A 21,358-nucleotide genomic window follows, 5' to 3' on the forward strand; every position below is an offset into this window, starting at 1 on the left:
AGAAGGCTGGGGGCAGGGAGGCGGAGCATTAATTGGGGCGTTCATAACACTTTCGTACTGCTGGTGGGAACCTAACTGGTGTAAAACACACACACTTCAATGTGACTTCCTGGAAGAAGCACACAGATGTGACTGCAAGCTGATCCTTCGCAAGACGACATACTCGGAGTAACAGGACCAAGAAGGAGGAGCTTAAGTTCTATACTGGGACAGTTCCACTTTTTGGCAGCCAAAAGAGTAAGAGCGACTATCTGGTGTCAGTGGGTCAGGGTTTTTTTTCCCCCCCCTCACACGACCACTCCTGCACATTTGCAGGAAGTCTCACACACAGTGTGACGTCACAGGGCAAGAGACAACTTGTGCTAGCAAACAGTGGCAGCAGCATATGTGCATGCACGTTTACCACACATGTGCACATCCGCATGAGACCATCAAGCTGCTGGTGTCTTTTGGGGGACCACCGCCTGCACACTGACACTGTGGGGAGACCATGTCGCGGCGGGACCAGAGGTTTCGAAGAGGGATGAAAGGACGGTAAGAAACGTCATTCTCTCCTGAGGCGCGCACATGCAAGTTAGAACCAGAAAAATAAAACAAGCAAGCAGCAACGCGGCAAAACCCTCACACTTCCTGGATAGATGAACAACATTGTCAACGATCTGCTATTTCTTTTGGATGAACGTGAGATGTAGCCCAACTCGTGACTGTTTCATATTCTAAACTCTACTGAATAAACCTCTACATGGGATACTGTGCCCAAAATCAAACTACAAATTAAAAAACACATATTATTTGCCATCCATCCATCTTCTATACCGCATATCCTCACTAAGGCCGCGGGGTGTGCTGGAGCCTATCCCAGCTGACGTCAAGCTAGAGGCAGAGTACACCCTGGACTGGTCATTATTCTTTGCGTTATTGTCAAATACTCCTCGATCCTTGATGTGGCACTATACAACTAATTATGTTATTTTTATTTTTGTGGCAGCAGATTGAATTGATCTTATACATTCATACGTCTCCTATCATTCCTTTCATTTCAAAAGGACGGGGAACAAGTGAAGCCATGTCAACACGACCCAAACCACGTTGCGATAACAACTAGCATTAGTCACAGACAAATTAAAAAAGCGCTTCATGTTGTTTTAGTGCTCTTTGTGCTAGTGTGACCTGTAAGGTTCAGACCGGAAGAGGAAACATGGAGTTGTCCAGGAAGTCACCGCCCACTCTGCTTGTGCTGCTGCACAAAAAAGCAACAACTCTTTCATGCTGGACATCAGCATTGTTCTAAAGTCTACTCACAGATACTGTACACATTAGTGTGTGCAGTATTTGTGTCAGCTATCATCTTTGTGTGACTGTATGTTCACGTTGTTATATTCACCTTTTTAGCTATATTAGATGGAGTTTTTTACCTTGACTTACTTGTTACCAACTCAACATATACTCAGTAAGAAGAAACAATTAATCTATTCAAGCTCTCTCGATGATATAAGTAATAATAATTCACTATATAATAATATATAAATATATATATTTAATAATATATACATATAATAAATATATAATAATTCACCATGATAAGTGAATTTCCACAAAGCAGAATTCCTGGTTTATAAATTGAATATTTTCAAAATTAGAGCATAGAAAAGTAAATATGGTTTTTAACAGAGTCCTCTAGACATGGACTAATACCATTATAGACATCTTTACACTTGTATTACCGAATATAGTAGACGTAATATGAACAAATAAGACTCCTGCTTGTGTGTGTTGATATAAATGTGTTAGCAAGGGGAGCTGAGTGGTGAACAGTCAGGAAGTGACATCGATGGCATCGCTTACGGCCGAAACTGTAGCCTGTGTTTTTATTAGGGATTACTGTGTCTGTTATGAGGTAATTCAAAGATACGATAAAAGCCAGTTATTCTGGCGATCAAGTCTGTGTGTGTGTGTGTCTCACCGAATATTACAGTAACATTAGAGACACCTAGTGACCAGTGTAGAATACTACACAGCATCTTCTGAATGGGCTGCCACGATTAGTTGACTAATGGCGATTATGTCAGTTACTAAAATAGTTGACATAATTTAGTTGTTTTTAATAGTCCTTTTTTATTTTTCTTGCAAAAACCTTTATCATGACAACTACCTATCAAGCAAATCCCACTTTGACAAGTGTTTGATGCCAAAGACAAATTAAGGAAAGAAAAATATACCTAAAAAAAATAAACCAGAAATATTCATTTGCCACAGGGTGGAGGAGTGGTTAGCACGCAGGCCACAAGTGATATTGCCCGTTTCACGCAAGGCACAAACGCATATTATCGTCACGTCATCCAGAGTCCAACACAGCCCCGCACACAACAAAAGTTCCTCCTGCACTAAAAGTGTCTACATGCTCCCAAATCTGTACTGAGGTGGTACTCATCCCCAAAGTTTGCCCTCATTTGCAAGTACAATGGGTTGGAACCAGGGCTTTATAGCCGCTGCCTGACGGATGATCACATCCCGAGCTTCAAACTCATCACACCCTGCCAAGTACTCGCCCCGAATGCCTCACCAATCTAAGCTTTTCAAAGCGCCACCCCGGTGAGGCACTTTTGAGGCACTTTGTGAGAGTGATCAAAATAATCGTTTGTGGCATGCCCGCTTCTGAATGTCTTACATATTCATTCTTATGCTTGAACATGCTTAATTTAGGCCAAAATGTGTAACATTTTCTTCAATATGCATATTTTTAAATAATAATAGGCTATATTGAACCATATCAAATAGCATGATTTTTGAATTAATATATATTTCAAAAAACGTGATAAAGTCAAACTGTGTCATTGAAACCAATAAGTGGTGAGGGACGACTGTACAACATTTTTGATTACCAAATACAAGTATCATGTATATTAAAGTATGAAGTCCAAAGGCCTTCTTTCTCCACAAATGGTAGTCTTTTACAAGTGAATCACATGCTGAGGAATGATGTCAAGTCGCCTTCATGATAATGTTGGTTTTTCATATTTACAGTGATTGGTGAGTGACTATTTTTAGACACTCATATGACTTGTGACTCATCGTGACTATGTTGCTTAGTGAGAACACCACCAAGAAGCAAACAAATCAATAGGCACCTTGTTGACAAACGAACACAGCTGGAGCCTATCCCAGCTGACTACAGGCAAAAGGAGGTCTTACGCCCTGGACTGGTCACCTGCCACCAATCACCGTGCACATACAGACAAACGTTCGCACTGTTAAAAGTCCTCCTTGGGGAGGAACAAGGTCAGGCAGCATGTAAACTCCACTCCAGTTTTCTTTCTGACTGGCACGCTGCATACTTCCTTCTGGTGTGCAGGTGCTGCGACTGTGGGTGCATCCTGTCTCACTGGTACTACGAAAAAGATGGACAACTCTACTGCAAGAAGCACTACTGGGAACGTTATGGAGAACACTGCCAGGGATGCAAGGAGACTCTTGCCACAGGACTCGTGATGGTAATGCGATCAATTTCAATTTCATGTGAAATCAGAGGGTATGCTTGATGAAAGAAAGACTACTGCCAACTAAGTCCACTTGTGAAAAACATTGATTTGGCATGTTTACATTTGTTGACAGGTCGCTGGAGAGCAAAAATACCACCCCGAATGCTTCACCTGCATTAAGTGTCAAATGTTCATTGGAGATGGAGACACCTACACACTTGTAGAACGTTCTCAACTCTTTTGGTAAGTCAGCTGATGTCAGTGTTGTCCTAGCAACAGGTTTTTTAGTGTCTTATTGGCCCATATTGGCATCATCTTGCAGTGGCCACTGTTTCAGTCAGGGTGCAGCAACATTACCGTCATCACCCATCAAGAGCCCCCACATGGTGGCGCTAGTGTCACTTCCTCCACAAACAGGTGGCCATCGAGGGCTGACCGTCACCACTGATCTCAGCCAGGAGACTGGCCCTCTCGTTACTGTGACGGCGTGAGTCACAAACCAATAATAAAACATTGGGTTACTTCATTTCTTATTTTGCTGAATTTCTGTCTTATTTTCCATCCTTCTTTATCCTTCCTCAGGCTAGACTCAGAAGCCCTCGGCCCTGACCTGCTGTCCTCTGTCCACATTGGGGACCACATCCTGGAGGTCAATGGCATCTCCGTCCACAGCGTTTGCCCTAATGAAGTTAATAGAATTATCCATCCATTAATGATTAATCAGGCAAATAAAGCCAATCTAAGGTTATTCTTCCTGTAGGTAAACCTTGTGATCCAGGACACTAGCAAACCACTACAGCTTACAGTTGAACACAATCCACAGTCCATGAAGTCAACTAAAGTTCAGGAAGAAAAACTGGCTTCGACACACGCACTGCCAAAACTGGAGGAGGAGCCTGGATCAGAGGGGGAGGCATATGAATCAATCAGAACAAGTCTCCCCTCGCCTCAGAACCAAGGAACCATGGGAATGCGATCCAGACACATCCTGTAATGTTGGTTCTAGAATAGCTCTGATTCCTGACCATCTTCCTGGCTCAGTTTGCTTTCTTCACTTAGGCGGAGCTGTAGCATCGAAAAGTGCTCCTTGTTGCCTGGAGCGCTGACACTCCTATCCCAAAAGAGGGACATGGTTCGATCTGAGTCCCTGCGCACTGATGCCGGAGATCGAACCCATCGTATCTTCAGGCCATCAGACCTTATACACGGAGAGGTGCTTGGCAGGGGCTTCTTCGGACAGGCTGTCAAGGTAGTGCTAGTGTTTAATTGTCATAACATGGCTGATGGTACTTTTAATCAAAATGCACTGTAACCTTCATGGTGCTGTCAAGGTGACACATCAGGAGACAGGAGAGGTGATGGTGATGAAAGAGTTGATACGTTTTGATGAAGAGACACAGAAGACCTTCCTGAAGGAGGTACTGAGAAGGTTCTTAGTCAAAAGTGTGAGGAGAGTTGGAGATGATTGTCTTCATGCTTGTCTTCAGGTGAAGGTGATGCGCTGTCTGGACCACCCTAATGTTCTTAAGTTCATTGGACTCTTTTACAAAGACAAGCGGATACACTTGGTCTCAGAGTACATCCAGGGAGGAACGCTCAGAAAGACCATCACCACGATGGTAGAGTAAGAAAAATGAATGGTCGGTGAAATCAATGTTCATGTGTCAGGTCCGTGCTGTTGTTTTAGGACAAGAATTTCTCATGGAGTGTAAGAGTGAGTTATGCCAAGGACATTGCAGCTGGAATGGTGAGTCTTTTGCTTCTATGAAAAATAAGACAAACAACAACTTCGAACATATTGAACACATCTTCTCTTTTAGGCTTATTTACACTCCATGAATGTCATCCACCGAGATTTAAACTCACACAACTGCCTGGTCAAAGAGGTAAGATTTACATTTACAGTGGGTCGTCAGTTTTTTGTAGGCTGCCGTTTTTCGGTCAAACATGGTGCCTAACAAACTACTCATTCATTTGATTTCATTTCAACACAACAACAATGTTATATAATTAATGGGGCCTCACTCAGTAACATGTAAATGTTCTGCAGCACATCCATTCATCCATTTTATTCGTCGCTTAATCCTCACTAGGGTCACAGGGGTATGCTGGAGCCTATCCCAGCTGTGGGCTGTGGGCTAGAGGTGGGGTACACCCTGAAGGGGTCACCAGCCAATCACAGGGCACATACAGACAAACAACCATTCACACTCACATTCATACCTATGGACAATTTGGAGTCGACAATTAACTTAGCATGTTTTTAGAATGTGGGAGGAAACCGGAGTACCCAGAGAAAACCCATGCATGCACGGGGAGAACATGCAAACTTCACACAGAAATGCCCAAAGGAGATTCAAACTCTGATCTACTACATTTCCTGACTGTGTGGCCAACATGCAAACCACTAGGCACCCGTGTGGCCTGTTGTCAACAATCCCAATGTCAACAAGACAAACACATTCAACAGGGGAAAACCACTCCTGCATCACATCCACAGAAAGGTCTATCAAGGATGACGTCTGTTTGCCACATGTAATCATTCCGTGGAACAGAGTGACCAAACAAAGAATCCTCTCCAGAGCTCATTCACCCCTCTATGATGTCATCACCAGTTGACTCTGTTGTTCTTTGTTAACTAACAAACTTACACCACAAATGTCTGCTTTTTTATTGAGTATAGCTGCAAAAAAACCAACCACGGGGCCAAAGAAAATTGCAAGTGTGAAGGTTTTAGATCAGTTTCCACCTACACGATGCAAAAAGCTTTCTAGTCATCTAAACAAAACGTTGACTTCCTTTTTAGAATCAGTCTGTAGTGGTGGCAGACTTTGGGCTCGCACGTTTGGTGAGGGATGAGAAGAACTGGAAAAGAACATCTTCTCTGGAACAACCTCCAAAGGGGATGTTGTCGGAGCTCCGTAAACCCGACCGTAGGAAGCGCTACACAGTGGTGGGGAACCCCTACTGGATGGCCCCCGAGATGATCCGTGGTGAGAGCGCACACACTCAATGTAATATCTTAACATGCTTACATCATGGATGGATATGTGTGGGTTGTAACTTCACAACTGGAAATTCCACCATCAACCTTTATGGTAAACAAGTTGACTTCTTTCAGGGAAAAGCTATGATGAACGAGTGGACGTCTTTTCCTTTGGAATCATGATCTGTGAGGTAGGAAAGACTTTCTTCGCGTCTGTGTGATGACTGAAGATGTTTCCATGGACACTGAGGCTGGAGGTTCATGATGAATATCAAATGTCATTTTATCAACTGAATTTTTAGATCATAGGCAGAGTGAGCGCCGACCCGGACTACCTTCCACGGAATAAAGACTTTGGGCTGAATGTTGCTGCTTTCATTGAGAATTACCAGCCTGCAGAGTGCCCTTTGACCTTCCTGCCATTGGCTGCTCTCTGCTGTGACCTGGATGCTGACAAGCGGTATGAGCTCACATATTCACCAAACATTTTAACTTTGTAACGCCCCGTCTTTAAACTCTTCCAGGCCTGCCTTTTCAAAGCTGGAGGAGTGGCTGGAAAACTTGTTGATGCACATCGACATCGGCCTGCCTCTTCTCTCAGAGTTAGGGCAGCTCTGCAGAACCTTCTGGAAGAACCAAAACCAGAACACAGTACTTGACTGCCACAGCCAAAACCAATCTCCACCTCCAGAGAGGTCCGGTCCCATACATACTTCCCCAAGCAATGCAAACAACCACACTGAGATACATTGCCTTCCTCAAAATCAGGAACAAACGAGCACACCTCCTGACCAGGCGGACAGTGGCCACACACACCTCAGCAAAGCGTATCAGGAAGAAAAAGCAAACACTAGGCAGATGTGCTGCTTATCTGCAAACAGTTTATCAGTGTCGGACACTTCTGAAAACGATGGACATGACCCCTCAGGACAAAACCAACTCAAACCTCTACAACCCCCAAAGACCGACAGCACATCTCCAGGACTGTCCAGCAAGACCGGAAGGGTCTGCAAAGCTTTGTGGAACACAACCACAGAGAACGACTCTTCACTATGACTGCTTCATCTTTGAGGGACTGAACATAACATGAGGCTCAGGACAAACAAAAACGTATGATCTATATTAATAAATATTTCAAACTAAAGTTTTGAATTAAATTAAGTCTTTGTATGAATCCTCATCGTAATAACTGCATATATTACATTCGCCAAACAACAATAAATAATGTCATACAACAAGCCAGATGTAAGCGAATTAAAACATTTTGGACTCCCAACGGTCAGTCAAGTCTTCAATGCTAAGCTAAGTTAGCTCGGTGTAAAACTCACCTTTGTGTCCCCAAGCTTGTCTTTGCTGTTCGTCCTTCCAAGAAAAAAATTAAATATAAATGATTTCTTAAACATCATAAAGGCAAAAATGCTGAGTCATGACATAAGGACCTCACATGTCTATTTTTAGGACTACCTTACATTTGCCTGCGCACGAAACATGAATTAAATTCAATAACGTGTTAATTGTATGATTATCTATCACCAACATTATATTGACATAAATCAAACATAACGTTATGTTATGGGCAGCATCATTTACGTCTTGTTTAACCGAGCTAACAAACGTCACGCTAGCTGCTGCTTTTTTTCATGTAGCTAGCTGCTACCTTAACTAGATGCTAATTCGGAAATGAGGCATCATGAACTAAACGGTTCATTTATATCTCATATTGTGGAATGATACTGTTGGCCAAGAAGTAGTTGTTAAGTTGTAGTTGTACATAATAACTGCGCTGCCAGTTAAAGTGCAGTGTACTCTATCTACTATCTGTAGCGTTCGCCATGCTCATACTCACGACCAAGCTAGGTCAGAGTGTCGCGCGCGCGCGCGCACGCCTCATTCCATCGGACAGGGAGGTGTGTGCACGTGTGTGCTGGCGTGTGCGTGTGCGTGTACGAGAGTGTGTTAGTGTGTTTGTTGTAAGCACCATGGAGCACATGTCTTCACCCGTTCGCTTCCGCAGCAACGCCAAAGGTATGTTTACACCTGTTCATACACTACAATGTTTACACGTTTACTAGCAGGTTTACACATTCCTCGTGTTGGCATATGTACACAGCATGTTTATACCTTCTTATAGCCACCTTATTCTATAATTTCACCTGTTGTACTATATACCTGTGTGCATATAAGCAGGTAGTGTTTAAGTCAGACATATTTAGATGATTGATGTATGACATGCAGTGGAGAAAGTAGCCGTTCATGTTTGTTAATGTTACTTTTGTTCATGTATGTGCATCACATGTGCGCATGCGTCACACAGAAGCTTCACGTTTTGCATTTGTATCAGTACAGTAATGTGTGTGTGCATGTGTATTTGTTCCCTCGTAACAGCTGCAACTTTATCAGAAAAGGAGGTAAGAGACGTTTGTGTTGTTTGTAGCTTTGTGTGTTAAATCTACCCCCCCCCCCCCACCAACCCCATCCCTTCGAGCGCATTAGAGGCGGGATTAAGCTGCTGCTGCAAAGCTTTGTGGGTATTGACCGACAACAGGTAAAGAGAGGCCAGACGTGTCCTCATCAAGCCTGCAGAGGTGTGTGTGGGGGGGGGGTCGGATCCATGATGTCGCAGGATGTGTCACGGGTCTTTCAAGGACTAGCAAATGTGTTTTTGTGTTAGGAGAGGATTTTGTTGGTGGAGATTGTCCATCTGACAGAAGGATTAGGACATAATGGAATCATGGGATCACTGCTCCACTAATCAGCCAAAAAAGACAACATGGCCACCAGCAGGCAGTACAGATCTGATTATATTTGGGTCAAGCTTGTAACCCCGCCTCTTCCTGTCCCAGCTGGCCAGTCTGTCCGTCAAGGACCAGGACAGCATCCAGTTCCCATACGCCATGAGGGACCTCCCCCCGGGCCACCCCATGTTAATCAACAATGAGGGGGCGGGGGCAGCCACCAACAGGCGACGCCCCAGCCTTCCCGGGACCCCGCCTCCTTCTTCCCGCACCACCCCTTGCAACCCCGCGCCTCCCAGCGTCCCCATCAGGCCGAGCCGTATTGGCTCAGACTCATCTTTCCAGCCCGTGAGGAGACCACTCGTGTCTCAGGGTTCTCTGGACTCGCCGCTTAGCCCCGCCTCCCGCCCACGCAGCCCCTGGGGGCGCTTCGACCCATACGACTCACCGGAGGTGTGCTTGTTTACGTACTTGCATCTCACAGACACACATACACACCCATGCACAAAGACATAACATTTGTGTTGTGTTTGTGAAGGACCAGGATAAAGAATATGTTGGTTTTGCCTCGTTACCCAATCAAGTTCACAGAAAGACAGTGAAGAAAGGTTTCACCTTCACTCTCATGGTAGCAGGTGAGTATTCACACAATATCAAACATATTAATAACATTTAAGAGCTGTGTGTTGTCGCCGTCTCTCTGCAGGAGAGAGCGGCCTCGGAAAGTCCACTCTCATCAACAGCTTATTCCTGACTGACCTCTACAAGGACCGCAAACTTCCCAATGCAGAAGGTGAGCACAGCTTCTGGGGAATGGACTTTAATCAAAGGCCTGACTCGGAAGCATCCATTTCATGCTGGAGTGTCCGAAATCTGGCACGGGAGTCTCGCTAGGTGCCTTCAGCATGAATTATTCATTCATTCATTTTCTACCGCTTATCCTCACGAGGGTGCTGGAGCCTATCCCAGCTGTCTTTGGGTGAGAGGCGGGGTACACCCTGGACTGGTCACCAGCCAATCACAGGGCACATATAGACAAACAACCATTCACACTCACATTCATACCTATGGACAATTTGGAGTCACCAATTAACCTAGCATGTTTTTGGAATGTGGGAGGAAACCGGAGTACCTGGAGAAAACCCACGCATGCACGGGGAGAACATGCAATCTCCACACAGAGATGGCAGAGGGTGGGATTGAACTAGGGTCTCCTAGCTGTCAGGTCTGCGTGCTAACCACTCGACCGCCGTGCAGCACTGAATTATTAATGATATATAATAAGATATTAAACTAAGCTTATAGAACATACAACTTGTGTTTTGTACGGATAGCTTAGCATACATTATTCTACATTATATTGGCCACATATGCAAATGAGATGATAATGTCATCTGTTTATTGAAATTCACTGTTTACTGTGTGCATATAGAGCGGATCAGTCAGACTGTTAGCATCATCAAGCACACTGTTAGCATAGAGGAGAAGGGCATCAAGCTGAGGCTTACCATCATCGACACCCCAGGCTTTGGAGATGCTGTCAACAACATGCAAAGGTCAGCAGCACGTGTTTCTCCAGAAAAATGCATCAAGTTCACATTTTGAAGTAGTTCCTGCCTGTGTGTCCCCGTCAGCTGGAAGCACATAGAAGACTACATCGAGCAGCAGTTTGAACAATACTTCAGAGATGAGAGCGGCCTCAACAGGAGGAACATCCAAGACAATCGAGTCCACTGCTGTCTCTACTTCATCTCTCCTTACGGACACGGGTTCGTGCACCAGCGTCACTCCATTTACCCTCAAACAACACTTCTACCGTGTCTCAGTTGGCGGACTTACACATAGTCCTTTGAGTGCATAAGAAGTTCCAAAATAAGGCGTTGTCTCACTCAAGCGAAATAAAGTCATTTGTATTTTTAGTGATTGGACAATCCAGAAGTGAAGAAGTAGCCATCTTCATTTCCGGTTAGTGCACAAATCAAATCAAATCAACTTTATTTGTATAGCACTTTTCCTGCAAGGAAATGCAACACAAATTAATTAATTTTAAACAATTAAAACAATTTCCACAATTAAAAGGAAAACAATTAAGCAAAAAGAAAGCCCCTCCTTCCCACCCTCCATACCAGATCCACACACACACACACACACACGCAAGCACACAATCACACACAGTAGGGAGACATGGCATGGCACTGAGGAACAAGGAACAACGACAGCAATGGATTAAGGACAGTGCCCCATTCACTGTGCAATATCTGACCAACCTCCATGTGCAATATTAAGGGCTCTAAATGCAATATACTAAGTTCTATGTGAAGTATTTCCATAATGCCTCATATTAACTCACTAGCAAGATCTCAGTGTATAGACTGGTCATATATCTCATCTCGTTTCAGATTATCTACATACTGTATTGTATATAACTCTGGGAAAAACTGTTGATTTTGTTAATATTTGGGTTGTTTATATTGTTTTTTTTTGTTGTTATTTTTCTATATTGTGTATTTTGTACTGCTTAACTGATTCTGTACTCTTGCTGCTGTGCAATTCAAATTTCCCCACTGAGGGACGAATAAAGGCATATCTTATCTTATCTTATCTTACTACACTGTCAAGACGTAGAACAGTGTACACAGTAATTAGGGATGTCTTACAACAGTCGACGATTCCGAATCGTATTCGCGATGGGTAGGAACAGCGAAGTGCAGCCTGGAAATGGTGCCTGGAGCGTGGCCGCAAAGGCTATTTCTTCCAGTCGTTGGACTGGGTGATCAAAATGTAAAAAGTTGAACGTTGAAAAGATCCCCGGAGAATCGGTAGTGTTAGTCCCAGTTGCCATTGATGCTTGAGACTCAATGCCCAACCCTACTTCCAGGGTATGGATTATAGATGACAGTGATAATCTGCATCAACAAATGTTGAGGATTAGTCGTCTGTGGGCAAAAGGTAACGAATCAGATTCCATGATGAAAGTCCTGAGTGGAAGACAGACCTACACCAGAATCAGAATCAGAATCAGAAAAGGTTTATTGCCATGTATGATCAAACACATACTAGGAATTTGTTTTGGTGTAGTAGGTGCATACACATCTATTAAAAAAGAATGAGAATACAAAATATGAAATACAAAATATGAAAATACAAAATATACAGAATAACAGTATAAATATATGTACACAGTCTGTTTTTGTTTGTTATTCCGGAAGTAGTCTACACAGTCTACTAATTGACTTAGTCAACATTCTGCTTGTGGCAGGCTGCGTCCTTTGGATGTGGAGTGCATGAGGGCCTTGCATGAGAAAGTCAACATCATTCCTGTGTTGGCCAAAGCTGACAGCCTGACGCCAGCTGAGGTCTGCAGGAAGAAGATGAAGGTAGGACACCTTTCGTGCAACAGTCCAAAGTTAGAATATGTCTTGTCAGGGTTGACATTACGGTTGTCTTTAATGTTCCAACACTGTCCAGATCCGTGAGGAGATGCGTCGCTTCGGCATCAACATCTACCAGTTTGCTGAGTGCGACTCAGACGAGGACGAGGACTTCAAGAGGCAGGACCAGCTTCTCAAGGTTCCTCAGCCAGCTCCCGGCTTTCATGCTCTCAGTCACACAGCGGCTGACGTCTTTGTGGTCTCCTTTGAACAGGACAGCATCCCCTTCGCAGTGATCGGGAGTAATGTCCTCGTGGAGATGAAAGGTCGTAGGTTCAAAGGTCGCATGTACCCCTGGGGAGTGGTAGAAGGTATCCTGTCGCCACTCTGGTGTTTAACTCTCACTCAGCCGCTGCCACGCTGCTCACGAATCTTGTTGCTCATCCAGTGGAAAGTCCTGCTCACTCGGACTTCCTGCTACTGAGGGACATGCTGGTGAGGACACACATGCAGGACCTGAAGGACGTGACCCGCGAGTGCCACTACGAGAACTACAGAGCCCAGTGCATTCAGAACATGACACGCATGGTGGTCCAGGAGAGGAAACGCAGGCGAGTCCATGCATGGTCAACTGCATGTAGGCAATGCATTGTGGGATTGTTTTGGCAAAGACCTCACTTCCTGTTTAATTTTGCTTTAGTTTGCAGGAGAAGTGTCGAGAAGGAAGTGATGTCGATGTCCCACTACCGCTCGCTGCCTTGGACTCCGAGAGAGAGAGGCTCCTTTTTGAGAAAGATGAGGAGGTACGTACATCATTAACTCAATGACTCACTCACTCATCAATGGCTCAGTCACTCATCAACGATTCACAATTTTTTCAATGACTCACTCACAAAGAAATAAGTCACTATAACTCTCTCACTGATGAAAGACTAACAAATTCATCAATGACTCACTCATCAGTTATCACTAACTTATCAATGACTCACTGACTCAACAATGACATACTCTCTTGCTCATTAATGACTCGTTAACTCACTCATCAATGGCTCACTATTTTTTCAATGACTCAGTCACAAAGAAATGACTCACTATAACTCTCTCACTCGTGAAAGACTCACAAACTCATCAATGATTCACTCATCAGTGGTCACTAACTTATCACTGACTCAACAATGACATGCTCTCTTCCTCATCAATGACTCGTTAACTCACTCATCAATGGCTCACTTACTCATCAGTGGCTCACTAATTCATCAGTGACTCACTAATTCATCAGTGACTCACTCATCAATGACTTACTCATTGATCAATGACTCAATCATGACAGACTCTCTCACTCGCTCATCAATGACTAAGTAATTGAATGAGTGAGTGACTTAGCCCTCATGAATGACTCACAAACTCAGCAGTGACTCACCAACAAATCAATGACTCACTCACATATCAAAGATTCACAAGCTCATCAATGACTCGGTGTGTCAGGTAGGGACTTACTTCCTGAACTGAACTTTGTGGCTTTGTCCGTGTTGTGGCTTAACTGGGCTCGTCTCTGCAGCTGAGGAGGATGCAGGAGGTGCTGGAGAGGATTCAGGAGCAGATGCACGGCAGTCAAACATCAGGAACATGAAAGAACGTGAGGATCAAACTTCATGGATGATGTCAGTCAACTTACAATTTGATCTACTGGCCAAAGCGCTGTAGGCATCAGTCATCATTTCATTTCTTCTTCTGCTATTTTTGTAATGACCTGGCATTATGATTGTATGGATGGAACGACCTGACCAGATGGAAGTACTAACAATGTACTGCCACCTAGCGGTAATAGGAGGATGTGGTCAAAATAAACAAAGCACTGAAATGCAAATGACACATTTTGAATCACCACACCAGAAAACAGAAATGTTGTAAATGTAATAAGATTTATTAAGAATCTTTATTATTTCACCAGCATAAATCATCATTTATATTTTTTTATCATTGTTATGTCTTAGAGTGGACAGTTGGACCTAAAAGGCAGCCCACAGTGCACAGGCCTTATATAACTTAATACTTTCTCCATAGGGAAAACACTATTTATATTAATATATAATATCAATATAGCATGAGGTCCAAGATCCCACCCACGTTTTACAGTATTCTACATGGTCCCGCACAGAAACAATCTACATGCACAACAACTAAAAAGAAACAAGCATTAATAATAAAAAGTACATACACTCAAACGCCCCAGCGTGCATACGATCATATTTAACAAAAAAAGTTCATACATACATTACAAAACTTAATATTAGACATTAGGTTAGCAAGAAAAGAGCAACATCTTGTTTTTGAACTTCTATTTCCACTTGATTTCAGTCCAAACAAGGAAAAATATGGGAAACTGAAAACATTTGTCTTTTTCAATCACTCATTATTGTCACAGTGTTTAAGAAATATGGAGGCGCATGCAACCAACAAGCAGAAACAGGCTGCAGCCACACACACACACACACACTCACACACACACACAGAAGTGGGCGTGGCTTCCATTCAAGCATTTTGAAATTGTAAAGAAAAAAATAAAGATTTTTGGGAGTTGGGCATTGGCAGCATTGTTCATCCTCCAGAAGCTTTGTGGATATTCTTTCATCACTCCAGCTGCTTACCTGTGCAGGTAGGTGGGGTTGTGTTCAGCAGAGAGCGCTCTCACGTCTGAAATGGCCTGACTGGCCTTCCAGCCTGCTGCTTCCTGGTTCATGATGAGTGACATCATGGTGTGATGTCACCTGATGGTCCACTGAGGGGATGGGCGGGGCTTGTTAGTGCTGCTTGGAGGGATAGGAGGGGTGGGGCTGACATCTTGACTGCCTCCTAGAAGTCCCTGTCCTCGTTCAGGCGAGCTTGATTGTGCTGACGGGGAAGGTTGGGACTGTGACCATAGTGACGGGGTTGAGGACAGCCGCCTGGCCAACTAGCTGGGGGTGGGGCGCCAACACCGCTGTGGGCTTGCCTAGTGACGACGCCCCCTGGCTGACAATGTTGGCGTTGTTCACCTGCGCGCCGATGGCGTTGGTTTGAGGATTAGCCTGCACGTGCGGCAGTGTGTGGTGGGCGAAGGTGTGAGTGATGTGGCCCATCACGGCAGGCTGCGACACAGAGACGCCCTGTGGGTACAGTGTGGGAAGGCGAGACGGGAGAGGCGCCCCCAAGTGAGCCACTGGGTGGACCGTGATGTGTCCGATGGGCTGGGCGGAAAGCGGCTGGTGGGCCGGTGAGGCCGCCGCAATGGGCTGTGGGGTGGAGGAGGCGGGGCTGGGGGAGGGTGCGATGTGCGTTAGGTGCTTGTGATTGGTCGGCATGGCGTGACTGACAGCCTGGATGACGGATGGGTGGGACACGGCGGCGTGGGCAATGACGGTGGGCTGCACCTGCACAGCTGGCGTCGGAATGCCCGGCTGAGAGGGAGGAGGGACCGGTGTCAGGCTGGGCACCATGGCCTGAGCGGGCGGAGGGACGGAGGAAGGGGGCGTGGCCAAAACCCCAGCGAGGGGCAGCGGAGTGTGTTGTATGGACAGGTGAGGGGCCATCAGCGGCTGAGTTTGCAACATGGGGGCTGCTGCTCGAGGGAGCCGGGGAGGGGGGGCGGGACCATCCTCGTCCAAGTCCTGCTCCAGGTTGTCCTCTCCTTCTGTGGGCCACAAGAGGGCGCTCAAGTCAGCGTGATGACAGATACATGAATCAGCATGTTTTCACGAGTCAGCAGTACCTGAGGCAGTGGACGTGGACACCTGATCGTCCTCCGGCTGGATGGTCTGTCTCAGGACGCGATCGATCTCCATCACGTCCATGCACTGACTCAGCTCATTCTTCAGCTCGGCGAGACGCTGCTGAGTGGCGATCTTCTCCCTCGCCAGGCGCTCCATCTCATGCTCAAACTCCTTCTCCTTACGCTTCAGCGTCTACGTCGACAGACAAATCGTATTCATGAGTGCACGATACCTCAGCCAAGGCTTCAAAGTCACTTCCTGTCGAGGACGGCAACATGACTGCAGGAAGCTTTTGGGAGAACCGGCACTGCTCCGTTTGTGTGACCCACTTTCTTTTTGGGTCATGTGACACATGGAGGCTGAACACGGCGACGGACTAAGAACATTAGCACAGATTAGCAGTGGGGGGGACGGGGGAGGGTTCAGTAGGATCACAGGAGGAGAAGCTGTGGTGGTTTGTGACTTGACGGAGGCGGGACTATAAGGGCGTCTAATTTACATATAACATTTACGCCACCAATGTATGAAAAGGACAGGAAAAGGATAGGTTGTTTACACTCTGTCAACTGTGTGAATCCGCCTCCTCTAACTCAATCTCCAAACTGTTTGACCATCAGCTCGTTACCGTCAGCTCGAAAGCGCCCGCCGTTCCTCTCCGAGCACGACGACGTGTGAGTGAGCATCCTGAGAAACACGCTACTGCAGCAAATCACCACAGCAACAGCTGCCGTCCATGTGCGTCACCATAGCAACCTCATCTGGCAGGAGCTGCTGCTTTCTTGGTCATATGTAGTCATGTGACGGTATTCAAGCACCACCCCCTGTTCATTCCCATCACACACTCACTTCCTGTGCATCCCTCCCCCTCTGCTAAGCCCCTCCGTCAACATGTCCTCTCTGGCGTGACTAGCCTAGCAGGTGACATCACCACCTCCACCCGCCAACACAAACTGATCCAAGAGCAGACTGAAAGACAGAAAGTGTGCCTGTTGCCATGGTAACCCCATGAGGAGATAAGGGAATATGTATTACTTCTACTAAAGAGGAGGCTCAGCTCATCAGATGACGACAAACGTGTCCAATCAAGCGAAGTAGACCGTGGTCCTACCTGGATGTAGCGCAAAGCACTGCGCAGGACGCTCAGGTTGGAAGTTTTCTTCTCGTCCACATTTGGGACGTTCTTCTTCAGTGTCTCGAAACACTCCTTGAGGTGCGCCCGCCTGAGGAAGACAGAAGGTTCTAGGAGACCAGAATCAAACATGTTCTATAAGACTTTAACAAGGAACCCACCGGTTCTTCTCCAGTTTGTTGTGCACCTCCCTGGTTCCTGCCCTGAACACACAAGGACACACACACAGATCACGTAATGAAGTCAACCCACACACACTCACACACACACACACACACACAGACTGACCCTCCAGGCCTCCTCTTTCCCTCCATGCCCCTCATGTCTTCCAGTGTCACTCCATTGGGTCTCAGCTGGGATGTAGGTGGGGCTTGATGGGGCGCTAGAGCAGGTTGAGTGGTGGGCCCATTGGTGTTGATGGAGGGCGGGTATTGAATGTGAACTTGAGGCTGCGATTGGCTGCATTTGACCAGATGGTTACTCGTGTCAACCTTCATCTGGGGGGCGCACAGCAGCTGATGGGACGCCAAGGCGGGCGTTGGCTGAGACAGCTGGGGAGGGGAGGAAGCGGTCTTGGCCGCCGGGGGACTGGCGAGCGTGGAGACTGCAGCAGCTATCTGTGTGGTGAGAGGGAGGGGCATGACCGAGGGGGTGGTGACGACCGGGACCATCGGGATGACAGCGATGGGCACTTGAGGCGGTGGGAGAGGGGGCGGCGGGGGTGCCGGTGGGTGGGGCGGCTGTTGCCGGTGAGGGTCGTCAACCCAGTTGACATGGTTGGCTCTGATTGGCTGCGACAATGACGTCACAAGCTCCACGTGTCTTAACTCTGCTTCCTTGTTGATGAGCGCCTTCTCTTTGCGCTGCTCTTCCTCTGGAGGGGAAAAGAAAGCGTGACATTGCGTGTGAATATTCTCACTCATCCAGGTCTGTGTATTCACAACTGGACAGTTCAGATGAGGCCTGCTCGAATGAGAGGTGAAACGTCTTCTAAGACAACCGGAACTGTTGACACATTAAACATGATTTGGATTTGAAAATAAAAAATGGCAAAGATGATGTCATCAGGAAGTGAAAAGATGTGAAGACACGCACGCACACACAAAGAAATCAGTGCGGAAAACCCCAGGTTGCCATGGAAACAGCAGCACGGTGAAGGGAAGATCCCTGGGATTCCTCAAGCGTGTGTGTCGTGGCCAGCACGCCAACAAACACAAACAGGTTCACATGCCCCGGGCTACCTGTCAATCATATTTGATGCAGGCGCAACTTCCACACTGAGCATGTGCATGGCGATCATGCACTCTCACACACAAATACTTTAAATCAAAGTGTCTTGCTTTGACTTGAAAGTGAAGTGACTGCAGTAAAGTCTTTCGCTTCATTGGGAGTCATCTGTAGGTCATGTGACCATTGAGCATAAAGGATGTTGTTTAACAATAAAACAAGACTAGAAAGACACGTTTCAATCATTAAATTACTGAATAAATAACCAGGGTGCTAGTGAAGGTTAACACATTTTAAACCATCATTGTCATCATTCAATCATCATCTGACCTAAGCCCCTCCCATTCCTTTATACCTGGCAGGCCCCGCCCACCTACTTATACAGCTGAAAGCACATGACACCGGCGGTGTAGATATATCTATACACTGGTATATGTATACATAGATTGATATATGTCTAGATAGAAAAGTGCATGCAAACGTCAATTACGTAACCGTGTAGTGGAAGCCCGATCGGCTTGTCGGGGTGGGGGGTGGACTGGGGGGGCATGCTTGTCTGCACTCACTCTTCCCTCTTGTAGTTCGTGCGCGTGGCTACGAGCGCACATGGTCGTAGCGGTAGGCGGGCCCAAGCACGGGGTGTGTGTGTGTGGGGGGGGGGGGTGTTCTGACTGGTCTGTGACACGTCATCAGAGGGGGAGAACCCCCCCACGTTCACGTTTATGGTGCGTGCTCGTTGTGAACAACAAACAAGAATCACAAGCGAGGAGCGCGCGCGGAGATGGGGGCGTGCACGCCTAGGGAGGGGGAGGCTCCGCCCCTGCGTGTGTGTGTGTGTCATAAGACCGGCCGTGTCAGGCTATTATGTAAAGTGTGTGCGTGCTCGCCACCGCCCTGCCGTGTAAGACCCGCTAAAAGTGGGACAAGTCGATCGTGACACACTTCAAAACACACATGGCGCCTGTGACGTCACACGTGTTTTAAATCCTTCAACTAATGAAGACGTAAAAAAACCAAAAAAAACTCCTCGTAGGTGACGTGCGCGTGCGTACGGTCAGTGTGGAAATGGTCACGCGGCGAGGGCGCGCAAAGTAGTCGCGTGAAGAAGTATTTCCTCGTTTAAAGAAGCAAATAAAAGATGGCTTTGAGCAGGAAGGGAACATTCTTATGGTCAAATAAAGCAGACATGTTGCCGAAGAGCGTGTCCGTCAAGCCGAGGTCTCTAACTTGTAAGATCCTTTGGAGGAACGGAAGTGATCTTACCGTGTGTGAGCTGCTGTTGGGCTTGCCATTCCAGATATCTGGCCGCCTCCAGTAGCGTGTCGATGCTCATGGTGCGGCCGAGCCGGTAGCCCCCGGGACGGAGGGCGGAAAAGGGCCGAGTGGGGGGGGGGGGGGGGTCGTTAGTGTCCCGGTGGGAAGTGCGCGTGCACGGTTTTCACTGCCACACGCTCGAGCCTCTAGGTCCCCGTGGATCCCTCGGATCGGGCGGCTAATTCGGAAATCCGGGCCGTCAGAACGAGGATCCTCACATAGGTTAAAAAACGGGATAGCAACAAGATGGCGATGCGAGCAGGAATACACACAACAAGGATAGTGGTGTTCTCGTTAAGCCACGCCCCTCTCGCATTCCAACCACGCCTTCTTACTACGGCTTCTGGAAGACACGGAGCTAAACTTGCATCTGTGGTTCATCGCTTATTAAGCCTGTAAACCACTGAAAGTCACTTAATCGAGAACCTTCTAGCCTTATCCACACATATAAACGTTGTTGAAATCTCAGTAGACAAGATGGGGTCTTGTTCTGTTGTTCTGGTCTATAAAGGTGATGACGAGACGCTCCAGTCCACGCAAGCCGACTTCCGGATTTTGTATGACGCCGCTCGGCCGCAGCGCGTGAAGGCTGCCATGGCGGCTGACAGCCAATCAGCGAGCAGAACAACAAGCATGGTGCTGGGCCACATGGGCACGAAGCTGCCTCATTTGCATGGCGAGAGCGTGACCGGACGCCCCGCCCTCAAGCAGCGGAGTTGTCAGTCAAAGCATCAGGGGGTGGAGCTCGTCGTAATTACGTACCGCTGCTAGAGAAGGCCAATGATGGCGTCAAATTTGATTTGTGAAAAATGTCTGTCAAGTGACCATGGATCATTGCATTGTGCTCTATTATGATAATCTAACCGTATTTTGTAGTTAAAGTACATACACGTAAATGCATGTGCTGGATAGGCAGGAAAAAAAGGAGGGAAGTGGTGCACATGATAAGCACGAGCTGCATAAAAAAGGGGTGTGTACATCTGAAGAGGAAGGGGAAGGAGTGGACAGGGCCTCCAAGGAAATGGGGGGCGGGGCTGTAGGCGGCTGACCCAGATAGAAGTGCTGCATCACTGGTAGATCTGCAGAGAAAGAAATTATTCATAAGACAAGTAGGAAATTAAACAATATTTTAACTTAGAGCATCTGGTTTTTTAGAGTCTTTTACCAACTCATAGTTTAGGTGAAGAAATTAAAGAATGCCAAGGTATTGTGACACCGTTTCTCTGACTTGCGGTTTGTCCTCACATACTTGCACATCTGAAGCCAGTGTTTTCTACATGGACACCAGAGGGCGCCATATCCCTCAGTGTAGACTACATGGTCGAAAGTTGGGAGTAGAGCAGTGGTTCTCGAATGGGGGTCATTTAC

The 21,358-nt window shown here is 46.5% G+C and overlaps 3 protein-coding genes across 7 annotated transcripts; 2 read left to right on the top strand and 1 right to left on the bottom strand.

Moving 5' to 3' along the window:
- Positions 1 to 76: 76 nt before the first annotated feature.
- Positions 77 to 7,710, top strand: LOC131138576 (LIM domain kinase 1-like). 3 transcript variants are annotated; one of them, XM_058087606.1, is made up of 16 exons: positions 92 to 237; positions 316 to 534; positions 3,353 to 3,491; positions 3,613 to 3,722; positions 3,802 to 3,966; positions 4,062 to 4,167; positions 4,240 to 4,469; positions 4,539 to 4,728; positions 4,811 to 4,897; positions 4,967 to 5,098; positions 5,167 to 5,226; positions 5,300 to 5,365; positions 6,286 to 6,472; positions 6,601 to 6,656; positions 6,768 to 6,925; positions 6,990 to 7,710. In XM_058087606.1, the coding sequence occupies exons 2-16, from the start codon at positions 491 to 493 to the stop codon at positions 7,519 to 7,521; spliced, it is 2,262 nt and encodes a 753-aa protein (XP_057943589.1). In that variant the 5' UTR covers positions 92 to 237; positions 316 to 490; the 3' UTR covers positions 7,522 to 7,710. The 3 variants fall into 3 exon arrangements, with proteins under 3 accessions (XP_057943588.1, XP_057943590.1, XP_057943589.1); XM_058087605.1 differs by having other exon boundaries at positions 77 to 534; XM_058087607.1 differs by having other exon boundaries at positions 77 to 534; positions 4,062 to 4,128.
- A 653-nt stretch (positions 7,711 to 8,363) lies between these two features.
- septin4a (septin 4a) lies at positions 8,364 to 15,197 on the top strand. Of its 3 annotated transcripts, XM_058087622.1 has the most exons (13): positions 8,374 to 8,490; positions 8,851 to 8,873; positions 9,309 to 9,653; positions 9,739 to 9,835; positions 9,907 to 9,993; positions 10,633 to 10,756; positions 10,835 to 10,969; positions 12,460 to 12,577; positions 12,669 to 12,770; positions 12,846 to 12,942; positions 13,020 to 13,182; positions 13,272 to 13,374; positions 14,130 to 15,197. In XM_058087622.1, exons 1-13 carry the CDS (start codon positions 8,445 to 8,447, stop codon positions 14,199 to 14,201), a joined length of 1,512 nt encoding a protein of 503 aa, XP_057943605.1. In that variant the 5' UTR covers positions 8,374 to 8,444; the 3' UTR covers positions 14,202 to 15,197. The 3 variants fall into 3 exon arrangements, with proteins under 3 accessions (XP_057943606.1, XP_057943605.1, XP_057943604.1); XM_058087623.1 differs by lacking the exon at positions 8,851 to 8,873 and having other exon boundaries at positions 8,364 to 8,490; positions 14,130 to 15,194; XM_058087621.1 differs by lacking the exon at positions 8,374 to 8,490 and having other exon boundaries at positions 8,503 to 8,873.
- On the bottom strand, positions 14,466 to 21,125 carry mntb (MAX network transcriptional repressor b). Its single transcript, XM_058087619.1, has 6 exons — positions 19,940 to 21,125; positions 17,738 to 18,323; positions 17,611 to 17,652; positions 17,429 to 17,540; positions 16,320 to 16,512; positions 14,466 to 16,241 (listed from the first exon to the last, which is right to left on the bottom strand). Exons 1-6 carry the CDS (start codon positions 20,007 to 20,009, stop codon positions 15,445 to 15,447), a joined length of 1,800 nt encoding a protein of 599 aa, XP_057943602.1. The 5' UTR covers positions 20,010 to 21,125; the 3' UTR covers positions 14,466 to 15,444.
- Positions 21,126 to 21,358: the final 233 nt, after the last annotated feature.

Source organism: Doryrhamphus excisus, chromosome 11 (assembly GCF_030265055.1).
Source record: "Doryrhamphus excisus isolate RoL2022-K1 chromosome 11, RoL_Dexc_1.0, whole genome shotgun sequence".
Classification (NCBI taxonomy): Eukaryota; Metazoa; Chordata; class Actinopteri; order Syngnathiformes; family Syngnathidae; genus Doryrhamphus; species Doryrhamphus excisus.